Genomic DNA, 13,120 nt, shown 5'->3' with positions numbered 1-13,120 from the left:
TACCAGGGGCCTATCAGTCCCATAAAAGTGAGAGTCTCAGTACAGAGAACTGTATTAGACAGTCCATTTAGAGTGGTAAAACTCGAATTGTGAGATCCCCAAAGAGTTTATTGATCAAGCGTATGAAGCATCTGTGAAACATTCATTAAGTGTCAGACACAGGAGGCATAATTACATTATTGAATTACTACACATCCACTTTGTTCCACTGATTGGACAAATATGTGACAGTGCAATTCACACATCTTTTCAACAACCTGCAAACGACTTTTCCCCAGGTGAGAAATGGTCAGTAGAGTTAATTTTCTTGAATTTATTCCTCAAACAAATTGCTTTGCGGTCAAGTTTGCATGCAAAATCAAACATTTTCCATTTCCTGAATGAATTAACCTGAACCACTATTAGGGGGAGACACAAAATGGCTGCGGCAAAAAAAATGGCCGCAAATGGGAACTGTGACATCAAAAGAATAAGTAAAGGATTTTTACAGTCTAATAGTGCACAAATGGACTTGGCCTGAACTCTGCTGCTCCACTCAATAAAATTCATTAAGACTGGGAGCGATAGGCAGAGTGAGGCAGACGGAGAGCGAGAGATCGACTGACAGAAGCGGAGAGAGAGAGTTGTGTTTTAATAATTCCTGGTGGTCATTCGCACAGGATCAATAACAACCCTCCAACTCCGAGACACGAGCAGCCGATCAGCACTGTAGGAAAGCAATAGATCAGGCTGATTAATCAATAACCATTTAGCTGGGTGGAGAGGGGAAACAACTACAGAACAATGAGCTATCAAATACATATTAATACTGCCCGTCAGCCTGTCTACCTGCTTCTGTGCTCGTCTGACGGTTTTACCTGCCTATTTATTGGCTTTGCCTGTCTATCGGTCTTAGTGAGACGTCTCTCTGCCTGCGCCTCTGTTTTCATCAGCAGCACAGGTTGTAATAGAGATTTTCACAAACAAGTGCCATCTGTACATCTGTATTCACTGCCATGTCTCTCTTCCTCTCTTGTTCAGTCTCTCCCTCCGTCTCCTTTACAGGTATAGGTTTTTTTTTTTTTTTTTTTTAATATTCTCACTCTTAAACGCAGCTGGCAGTCAGTAGGCCGTTCCGACATCACACCTCCCACTAGCACAGCTGCTTGCCGACGCACACTCACACACGCGCGCAAACACCACACACTCCAGATGGTGTACTATCTACTCAATGTTTTAGTGAAGGGATTAAAAGGTATCTTTTAGCGAAAATTGAGTTTCATAGCGGAAATGCTTCTCTTCAGTGTTACACCCCTGCTGAGACACTGAAACTGCTTTTTCTAATGATCCTTTTTGAAAAGTGGATGATGTTTTCCCTCCTGAAGTCCTATTGTGTTATTCTGTTTTTTAATGTGATTACAGCACCTTAAAGTCATTGTGATGGCACACCGCACTGTTTATAGAAAATATCAAGACAAACTGCTTCAATCAATATGCTGCCTTTACACAATTCATGCTCAGTGTCTCAGGGCCTGTCTGCAGGAATGGAAGATACCAGAGCACAGTCTATACGAATTTTTTTTATCATGGGCTTGCTTTAAAGTCCAGTTTGATGGTAGCATACAATGCAGTTCAGAAATACAGATTTTTACAACACGAGGTTTTGGTATCACAGACATATTGTTGTTCAAGAGTTTGATTTGGGGACAAGTCAACATCCTGATTTGTGCTAAATGTAAAAACTACATACAAGCAGAAAGAAATAAAGTCAATAAACTAACTCAATAATATAAGACACGCAGCGATATGTATCAAAAGCTGGCAAACACTAGCCACCATAATCACTGGAAGTACTGAATTGAGCAAGGGCGCTTTTTATTTCTAATGAATTTGAATATTTTTAATGAAGAAGGAATGTGCCATTTCTTTTGTCAAGTTACTTACTGCAACTATAATATATGCAAAATATACTATAATATATGGGCCTGAACTTAACTATATAACTAATATTCATTATTTACTCACCTTTTCATTTTTGGATTTGTTTATTACCTCCATGATTATCATTTTTATTGGCTAACTGTAGCTTATAACTCACCGTGAGTCAAACTATGGCAAGAAATTACCACCCTTAAAGGACTTACATCTATTAGGCTCTTGGTTCATTTCTAATGCTTGTTGGTAGTCGGTTTACTTACGCTGGCAGTTTTTTGCTGTGATGGCATCTCCGTAGTAACCTTCAGAGCAACTGTCGCAAGCTGCGCCACCGTAACCTTGGCGACAGCGCAGACACTGGCCTGTGACTGGATCACAGCTGACAGGTATGGACAGGTCCAGGTTGCCATTGCATTCACAGGGCTGGCAGGAACCTCCTGGAACGGTGGGCTGGCCGTAGTATCCGTTGGAGCATCTAGGAGGCAGCAGAGGGACACAGAAACAGTGTGATACTGCTGGTTCATTTTGGACGTGCTGCTAACACGATCTGCTGCCTGGGAATAAAGAAACGTTTCTATGATTCTGATTATGGCTCTATAAAGAGGATATGTTGGAATATTTTGAGGCATCAGGTATTTTCTATGTGGCATCACATACTAGATAAGCATATAAACACACCTGGCAAGCATGCTAGTAAATCCTGCTCTGCTACATAACGGTTTGTGCTGGTTTTCCCCGCGATTTTTCAAATTTCTGACTTTGGCGCCTCTTGGTGGTTGCATCAAAAAGACCCTAATCTGCCCTATTTGGGAATGACTGGACTGAAACGGACATATTTCCTCCAAGTGTCTCCTTTTTTTCCTTTTTTTAAAATAAACAAACACTTATGCCATCAGCATAATGTGAAGGATACTATAATCACATAAAATTCGACACACATAAGGGCTTTAAAGGACCCCGGCAATTGATCATCATCCCACCTGATATGCTTTCAAGCTCTTGCTCATGCTATTCCTGTTCACAGGATACAATTTTAGAGTTTGAGATAACACTGCATCAGGTCTTACTGAAAGAGCAGGTAGTGCCATAATATCTTCTGAGAATACACTTTTGCTTTGCTTTCATGTCGTAAATAATAAAATTGTGCGGAGAAAGCTTTCAGGTCATCAAGAATATATATCACGTTGTCTTCTTTCTTTTCTATCTGACAAGTACAGAAAATAACTGAGATTTCCACACGTAAATATTAGAAATAGTGTTTACCTCAGCTTCTATCTGACGAGGCAGGAACATACCGATCTCAACTACAGCTACAAGATCGCTAATTACAGCAGGTCTCATCCCACAAGAGATGTCAACCAATATCCAATCACAAAATAAACAGCATTAAAGCTCATCTAGCTGAGACCAGCAGATTTAACAATGCTGAATTATCTGCATTGTACCGGGTGTGTCTTTGATCAGCGAGACTGCTTGGCTGACCATACCTGCTGTATAATTCATATTAAACACACACATCACATACACAGACAGACAGACAGACAGACGTCAACTCATAGATATGCACACAAAGAGCTAGAGGGCAACAGAGCCAAGCCAAACATCAACAGATATGAAATGGAAGTTTATAAAAATAAGCTTCAAGAGATTTAAAAAAGAAGAAAAAAAAAAAGAGGTTTGATGTCTTCAGGCAGTTAATTCAAAAACAGATTATTTACAGCAAACTGCACAGGTTTTACTCATAAAAATATTCATATAACTGAACCACTGTTAGAGACCTGAAGCAAGAAATATCCAAATGCTACTTCTGCTAATAGCAGTGATACAAATCCAATGTGATGTAACAAAATACAGAATTCTTTAGAGGTTATTCTCATCTGTTCATACATTTTACATGTAGAAAAGTATGACATATGCGTCATTGGAAGACAACGTTTTTGAAGTGAACATACATGGAATACTATAAAAATAAAATAAAATAAAAACTGTTTTGATTCTGTTGTCTTGTCAGTTTAGTGGAAAGATAAGTAAGCGAAGATGCCAAAAAACATGCTCTTGATTAGTATCATTCATGGTGACAAAAATTAAAAATGGTTGTTAGGTTGGGAACAGACCTGAACAAACAACTGAGTGGAGCAGCCACAACATTCAGAAATTAGGATTTTTGCTTTTCAGCCTCTTCTGTTTGACTAATAATAAGAGGAAGTTCGGCTGCTGCAACACATATTAACCTGAGACTGCTACGCCGTGTCAAGAGCCACTGAAACCAAATAAAACAGGCCTAAGCTGAAATAAAGCTCTACAGGCTGAGAAGGGAATTGAGATGAAAGAGGAGAGGAAAAAGAGAGAGAGGGCGAGGAGAGATGGGAGAGTGGGAGATAGAAAGGGGAGGATAGAGAGAGAGAGATGGAGAGAAAGGGGAAAGGTTTTCACATTGAAAAGAGAATTGAATTTAGAAAGGAGGGAAAAGAAAGGACAGAGGGAGGGAAAGAGTCAAGAGCAGCCAGCCATTATTACCACTGACCCTCCTTGGTACTCAATAGAGCTGGTTTATTAGCTTGTGTGTATGTGCGCATGTGGCTGAAGTGTATGCGTGTGTATTTCTGTTAGTGTGTGTGTGTGTGTGTGTGTCGTGCTACAAGTGCATTCTTCAAGTCAAGTGGAGAATTGTATTGGCAGCAATCTCGCTTCTTGTCTGCAGAGAAGAGGAGCACAAGTGTGTCTTTGTGTTTAGCTTTATTTGGAAAATGTGTTCACACTTTCACACTATTCTATTCAGTTCTATTCTGTTCAGTTGCATACAGTCAAGCATGTGCGTTTAGTTACTTAGGTGTCGAGAGGAAGACGAGGTATTTGTAGTGGAGAGTCCAGGGCGTTTGAAGGAGTTATATTTGGGTTGGGTCAGACACCTGGTCGAAGCCTTCAGAGTGCACAGGGAGTGGACTGTGAGCACAACTGGTGGAGAGTTACAGAGGGAAAGAGAGGGGTTGGGATCCTAAAAGTTATGTTCTTTTATTTTTAGTGTTATAAATGAGGAGTCGGCGCCAGGGGAAGACCGGCTCTGCGCCTCCCCTCATATGGTTTTTCCATAACCATAAGCATTTTGAGATGAACCTGCTCTGTCTGAGTGCTACTGTATGCATCCGGTTAAAAGTGAAAATTGGGCCATGTTGTTTTTAGGAGGTAAGGTGGGATTTTCATAAAAATAGACATCTTGTAGTTAATTTGTAATTTACTTTTAAATTTATGTGCTGCTGCTGCAAGGAAATAAGATCACATAATGTCTTGTTTTTGTTTCAATATGACCAACTTTTACACCATTTCCAATAGTCAACCGCACCGCCACCTGAGGCTGTCGGTAAAACCAATCATGCTCCAATCATCACCTCCAAACATTCAAAGAACAATTGTGACTGGCTGCGCTCAGTCAGTCAGCAGAGATATGGAGGTATAAGCACTTTTTATGTTAAACAAGCCTTCACAATTGAAAGTCTTTTATCTTCTATGTCAGACACACATGATCAATCGTGTCTTCCAAAATTTAATTACATATCTAAAACTGTCAAAAACGGCCCCTACAGCTACATTTTGTATGTCACATGTCATAGTTTCAACCAATAATGTTATTATATACAAGTTTATATATGGTTTTTTTGTATAACTGATCCCATTACTGTAGGATTCAATCAAGGATGAGGACAGTTTTACATTTCTTTTTAGATCGAGACACTGAAAATATTCATTAATACTGTAGTAACCATTAATGCTGCTACTAAGCTGCTACTAGCGCTACTATTTCCTTTAGTAGTCTTCACGAATACTCACTATAATGCCAATAGAGCTCCAGTGATGTGAAATAGTATTACCTCGTACCTCGGTGTTCATGTGACTTACCATTTGGCTGGACTTCGGTCATGTCCTTATTGTTGCTACCATTAAAATTCAATAGCAAGGCTGTCCACTGTACAATATACACCTGCCTTTGAAAGAGCAGTTCTCATTTCATGCTCTTCGTAAGATATAATAATATAGTCTTTTTCCTCATCTTTTGTGTCCCAACTGTCATTTTTAAGGTTGTTGGCATAACTTTTAATGCATAATAACATTAACAGTAATCACTGCCATCAGCCCTGCTTCAGGTTCCCTTTTAGATAAAATAGGGATCTCTTAAGTGCCTCATATCCATCATGAGTCACCAAAAACCAAATTAATGTGTAAAATCTGAAAATACATTTAAAGAGTATTAACATCTGGATATACTGGCAGCCTCCATGCTGTCTAGCAGTATATGGCAGCTTACGAAGCAAAGTGTGTGAGCTGACTTATTTGTTAGGCAGCTGCATTATAGCAGCTTTCAGCTAAATTCTAAATGACTGTTTATGGGCAGGAAGTTGAAAAGCAGAATCACTTAGCAGCGAGTGGATAGTCTATTAGCATGGAGGGAATAGAGTAGCTTATTCTGTTAAAGCCCATAATACAGACAAATTGGCACATTACAATTAATTACCACTAACAACAACAAAAGCACTGTAGATAATGAACTGTAATGGCAGGTAGTGCATAGCAGGTATCAATTAGACTAATAGAACAAGAAACAGCCGACTGCTGATTATCCCTTTAATACTGTCATTAGTAATGAAATATTATTTAACATTATTTCAGCTCCTATGTGCTCTGAGTCAATGCAGCATCCGACAGCCTCTTTCACTGACTGGAGGCGCCATATGGCACCAGAACGGCACACACATGACCAAAAGTGACAAGATACACAGATGTATTCTGCATATTCAATGACAGATACATGTACATATACATTTGGCACACAATCGCCCCAAAATAAAACCGATCGTCTCAATTTGGAAAAAAGCACCATCAGGTCATTATTGTAACCTCATCTCTTTTAGTTCCATTTTCATCACACAGTCGCACTGATGGATGGACACGGGGGTGCTTCAGACAGAGACGTGGAGCAGTCAACTTTTACTAGTTGGACCCTCTGTCGACACTAGGCCATTTTGGTCATTGGCTGAGCTGCAGTGCAGATGCCTCTCTGTGACAGACAGTTTAAAAAATGGACTGACAATGAGTCCTTTTGCTTTACAGTGGCAAAGGAGGTTTATAAAAAGCCTAAGAGGCAGACAGAGATTCTGCTGGACAGGACAGGATGGCGAGGCATGTAGATTATGCATGACAGCGAGCTGAGGCCCGCTGTCCACCAACAGCTCTTTTAGCTGGCAACAGAGAGCAAAGGCCTGCTTCAAGTGCAACTGAACACCTATTTTGAGCGCTAGGGCTTCATCCATGAGATTAAAATTGTTGTAATAATTATTACTGTAGATCTGACTGATAGAACAAAATAGGAATTTTCATATTTTATTTTTCCTGGACTTCTACAAATCTACAAATATTCACACTTCAGAAACAAAAAAGAAATTCAAGGATGAGCATTCCAGTGCATACAGTATGTTACCTTCAATAGCAACCACAGCAAAACCAAGCCAACACTTTGAAGAGAGAGATATGCCGCTTGCAAATGAGCAGGCTAAAAAAGGAGCAGCCAAGGCCCAACATACAGTTATTTTAAATTGTGGGTCAGCAGCATAAAGATTTGTTTCTACTGAGACTAGATCACCAGATGTTGTTCGATATTGTCCTACATGTTCAATATGATAGCTACAAATCAATTTGTTTGATGTCTGGACAACACTTTCTAAAATGACCCTGTATGCAGGGTGTAACGTTTTAACTATGGGCTTTATTAACAGTAAATAGGTCTGTCCTAAGCCAGTAATGAGGAAAGCCTTTGGGTTGCTGGGTTGTGTAAAATCCACTTGACTGTGTGGCCACTCACCTGAACCAAAAATACAACTTATTAACTTCAGCAGACCTGATGGATGAAAAACTCTTATTACCAAATACAATAGACTAACAACTGCTGAAGTGGTTTTTCACAACCTGGTAAGTAAACCCATTTTTCTTATTGATGGGTTTTAACCTAGCAATAAAGCATTAGTATATAAACCATTAATGAAACAATTACTTACAACTTGTGAACAGTTGATACAGAGTGATTTACCAGAAAGTGGTGCTGGTATTCTATATATATATATTAAAATGGGTTTCTACAGTATGTGGCATTCTTTTTGAAAGCAGACTGCAGGAAAAAAAGATGCTGGACAAAACATTCCTCTTTACTACAGAAATAGCATTAACTGCACAAGGTCACTTTTTCAGTTATGCAGTAATCACAAAGAAAATTAGCACAACTTTTCAAGCACTTTCACCTCAGCTCATACATGCACATCTCAACAATGGAAATTTCAACAACATTCAGATGACATTTAGTGTTCAGTTGACGCATTCTGCCGTCCAACAAAACAGAGCTCCAGGCTTTAGTCTGAAGTTGCTGAAAAGCTCACTTTCCAGAGCTACAAGGTGCTTGACTGCAACGTTTTTTCAACAGTAACGACAACAATAATGATGTTTTGGAAAATAGAAAAACATAAATGTAAATATATATAGATATAAACCCACTGAATACTAACGCAAAATTTCAGCTGTGGGCAGTTTCAGTTGAACAGAAAACAGTCCAAATGTGCTCTGTCTCAGTGAGCCTGGGTGGTGATAAGACTATATTTACTCAGTCTGCGTCACCATATGACAGTGTAGCCTGAAGTTTTAACAAGACTAGCATCCACAGAGCCTTCTCATTAGCCCTTGGTGGTAAAGAAGCGCACAGCTAATGGAACAAGGATGTCACTCAACTAATAAATGTGCAGTGGACAGAAAGCTGGATGGACAATGAGACACGAGTGCTCAAAAAACCCGTTAATGAGCAGCAGTTTCTGTTTTCATTTGTGAATGGCTGACAACAGGCCTGATTTATTTTCCAGACAGTCATTTTTAGGAATAACGACAATAACACTGGCTTTATTTTTAAGATTAGCGTTCACTTCCAATTGTGCAGCTCTGTTGTAATGCTGCAATTATGATGGTCTTCATACTGAATTGGCCAAAATGTTGTTTAAATACAGGTAAACTGTCAAAACGGATTTCTAGGTTTTGTTAAAAGAATGAGGACTTCAGTGATTTCCAGAAAGCAATAAGTCATAATAATAATTAAGTTCGAATTAACTTGGCATCACTTGCAAATGAAGCTTGAAGGCATTTAATTCAACACAATGTCAGAAAGTCTGAGCACAATGTGCTGTGTGAGTGTGTTTTCCTTTTAGAGTGTTTTGTGTGTGTGTGTGTGTTACCTGTCACATCGTGGTCCTGTGTATCCAGGCTGACACTGGTCGCACAGCAACTCCCCTTCCTCACCTAGGTGGCAGGTGGGGCTGAAACTATTGTAGTTGCCATGACGACGTTGTTGTTGTTGTTGTTGAAGTTGTTGATGAAGTCGGTAGCGTTGTCCCAGTGTGCAGAGAGGGATGAGGAGGAGGAGGAAGAGCAGAGGACAGTAGCGGGTTAAGGCCATTGTTTGTCTTCCTATGTACAAACACACACACACACACACACACCTGTGTCCCTACTTTCACTCTCCACTCTTCACATTAATACTGTGTGACACACACACACACACTAAATTTGCTCTCTCTCTCTTTCACACCCACACGTCTGTACTTCCACACAACTACTGAATTTCAGAACACTCTTCCTCCCTACGAATTGTAACCTAAATGAACGAAGAGACAGGCGGAGACAGAGGAAAGCGATAGTCCCTTACCCTTCTGTCCCCCTCCCACTTCCATAAACTATAGATAGTTCGGCTGGCTCGGGTTCCAGGCCCCAGACTGACTCACTGGATGACTGACTGACGTGCTAACTGCGAGATGGCTCACTGAACGAGTAACCCTGCTTGGTCAGTGCATGTGAACAACAAAACACTGTAAAATACCTCTTACTGTAACCGTAAAATGGATTACATTTCTACCTGTAGTTGTAGAAAAGCAGCAGTACTAATCACGGACAGTACAGTAAAGTACAGAGTACTATTTCATCCGATGACACAGCCATAAAAAAAGCTCTTATGGTTTATACAATTTTATATCAAAATGATAAACTATTAATAAAATAACCAAATATCTGTACTGCAGGAATGAAGGTGCCTTGGTATTTGTATACAATAGCACAAATCATCAAATAAGCTGTTAGACAAGTTTAACAGTCTCGTCTGGCAACACAATCCCAACCTACAAGATATCAAATGTGTATAAAAGCTTCATTCAAGACTGAGGCACAACCAGAAAGCACTTGGAAAATGCCTCTGCCAAGGCGGCACAATCATCCAAATGAGTGACTAATGATAATAATAGAACTCGTTTTAATCTTTTAATCTACATCTGATCCAGATCTACGTCAATATACAAATATTAATAGATATTCTTCAAAAAAACATGTGCACAATGTTCTATTTCCTGGGGATATTGGGGCTTTCTACAGGAATTAATTGTACTACTTAATTGAAAGTGACTCAGACCTCAAATTGCTGTTTGTTATGTTGCTGTACCGCCACATACTGTATGAGGTGCCACAGCATGTATGTGAAACAAATCACATTTGCGAGTTTGCTCAGAGCTGATGTGTGCACATATTGTCTAAATTTGATAACTAAGGCACAATGTACAAAGAGTTATGTTAAAGATGTAAAATTTGGCTGCCTGTGCAAAAAAAAAAGCTGAATTTTTTGAGGTCATCCAAGTGTGTTATGTAGCAATAGTAAGGAAGCTTGGGTACAGCATTTTCTAAGACCAGTGGTGAAAATAGCCGTTTGAAACTAGTCAAAGCAGAGGTAAATCTGTCTAGGCACATATGATTAAGGCCTAATTGACCAAAGAACTTCCAACTACATTTCCCTGGAATCTGTTAAGTAGATTTGGATCTAACTGACAGACACATGAAGAGATATAAAAAAAAAAACTTCCTTGGCAGAGAGGTAATTAAGCGTGGGTGTGAATAAAGATGAACGGCACTCCAGGACTAAACTGATTTCTACTGATTTGCTGCAAATCATCACCCTGCTTCCCATGCTGAAGCTAATGTGGACGTTACTTAGACATTGCTGCTCACTGGAACAGTCTGAATGGCTGGCTGGCTATTTGAGTGACTGGCTTCAGTGAACATAAAGGGACTAGATGGCTATTTTGAGGGCCAGAAAGGCACAGCAGCTTCAAGCTATTATTACTGTAGGGGTTAGAGGGAGGTAGAGAGGAGAAGAAGTGAGAGACAGAGAGTTGTATCTTTCTTTAGCTCTCAGAGTTTTGGACATGACGTGTCATGACTGCATGAAGATTCTCAGCTGCTGCTGCCCGTGTGTGTCTGTGTGTGTGTGTGTGTCTATGCTGGGGTGACAGTGCACCAGACACACAGCATCTCTCTCTGGTCATCTGGAGAAACTGCATAAATATCCAATAACAGCAGCGCTTCTACATATACTGGTCCTACTCATGACGCCATCTTTTGTGGTTACTTATAAGTTGTTATTTATTACCCGTGTGAACTAGATTAGTTACTGTACTCTTCTTCTATGGTATACAGACTGTACACTTTTGTGAATCCAGAGGAACAGAGGAAGAGTCCAGAGCAGCTACTAAACAGATCTTGTAGTGAGACCGTTTTGTCAACTAACTATTTCCAAGTTCAAAGTCGATCAGCGCCAACAAAGATATTAAGTATTAAGATTACTCCTGCTCGGCTCAGGTGGACCAGGCTGTAATAGGCAGCAGGAAACCAGCCAATATGTACAGTACTTAAATAACCTACAGAGTCTGAGTGTTTCCTAGATCAACCATCATGTGAGAGGCCCCAAACCAATGCCTCTGAACTGGGCTGCCTCCAAACAGCAGATTCTTAATGGAGATCAATCAATCGTTATATAAATGTTAAGATGATGTCAGTGTGCGAGTCTTCTGTCTTTTATATATTTTTGTATTTGAGTGTTTATGTCTGATAAGCCTGCTAAGAATTCAACAAAGAAAGAACTTACTGTGACTTGAACAACCATGATTTGAGAGTAATGTAGGCACAGCATGGGTGCTTTCCCATACGAGACGAATGGTGTGATGAAGGCTTTAAATACCTTAATGACTTGTGAGAGGTTGAGTTTGGTATTGTGTTAAATTTCCTGATCACAGATATGTTGATTCTGCCAACGGTGATGACATTTCCACCCACAGGGATGATGTTTCTACCTGTGGTGATTATATTTTCATTCATGTCAGTACTATTGTATTCCTTTCCATAAAGATGAAGCTCTTTTTGGTCATGATGTCCTTTAAAAAAGTACCAAGTGAGGAGAGGAGAACATCATGAAAAAAGTAGGGACCCCAGACGCACTGTAGCGTCAGCAGTGATAGATGGAAACGTTTGATTGTCATGGCGGCATTAGCCCCTGTGTCTTGTGAACCTACTTGTTGCTGGGAAGATTGAGAGGGCAGGCGCAGGGACGACAGTCTGCAGGTGACCCACGGGTGGCATTGCCATAGTAACCAGATAGGCAGGCCCCGCAGTGGGGGCCTGTGGTGTAGTGGGAGCAGTCCTGGAGGAGACACACAGGTCAAAGTTTATATCAGGAAAATAAAAATCAAAAACTACTGGGCATAAAACTTTGGATTGGTTAACCTTAGTGTCACGAGAAGATCTTAAGCAATTTTCGTAAGACCCCGTTGTGTTAATACGTCAGGTACCGTTAAAGGTACTCTTTTTTTTCTTCAGTGAAGCAACCTTTCTTCTTCAAATTGTCTTGGAAAAAAACACCTGCTTTCAGTTTCTTTCTTTTGCTTTTCTGCATCGCAAAACCTCAGAGTACAGTAAGTGATGTAGGCGTTACAAGTTGACTCTGCATCATGTCTGGTGCTTCACACAGACAGGTAGAAGTACAGCCAATTTTTTAGAACAAAATGGTTATGAAACTGAATAATGAGTCACAAATTAAGATGTTTTGTAGTTAAAACCAAGGGTAGGATGCAAGTACCCTGAAAAAGAGGACAACCAAAGAGCAAACAACAGACCTGCTCTATTTTAGTTTAATTGCTGTCACACTTTGCTTGTAGAAATGAAACCTCTGAAAGATAAAAACTAATAGGCTCAAGGGTTGAGCGCTGCAGTAAGAAGAGCAGACCTTTGTTGATACATTTTTACAAAAACAAAATCGCCGTCATTAAATAAAGCTGTCAAGTCAAATCATTGTCAAGCAGACAGCAGC

The 13,120-nt window shown here is 40.0% G+C and overlaps 1 protein-coding gene across 1 annotated transcript in view; it reads right to left on the bottom strand.

Moving 5' to 3' along the window:
- The window catches only part of lama2 (laminin, alpha 2), a 165,835-nt gene that overhangs the window by 70,929 nt on the left and 81,786 nt on the right, over positions 1-13,120 (bottom strand). The window contains exons 19-21 of the mRNA XM_070849929.1: positions 12,327-12,454; positions 9,174-9,260; positions 2,178-2,389 (exon numbers count right to left, since the gene is read on the bottom strand). Of these exons, the coding sequence (XP_070706030.1) occupies positions 2,178-2,389; positions 9,174-9,260; positions 12,327-12,454 (427 nt within the window). The remainder of the gene's footprint in view (positions 1-2,177; positions 2,390-9,173; positions 9,261-12,326; positions 12,455-13,120) is intronic.

The sequence above is a fragment of the Pempheris klunzingeri genome, chromosome 18 (genome assembly GCF_042242105.1).
Source record: "Pempheris klunzingeri isolate RE-2024b chromosome 18, fPemKlu1.hap1, whole genome shotgun sequence".
NCBI classification, from domain to species: Eukaryota; Metazoa; Chordata; class Actinopteri; order Acropomatiformes; family Pempheridae; genus Pempheris; species Pempheris klunzingeri.
The sequence above is the reverse complement of the archived record's forward strand: the minus strand, read 5'-3'. Positions and strand labels throughout refer to the sequence as shown.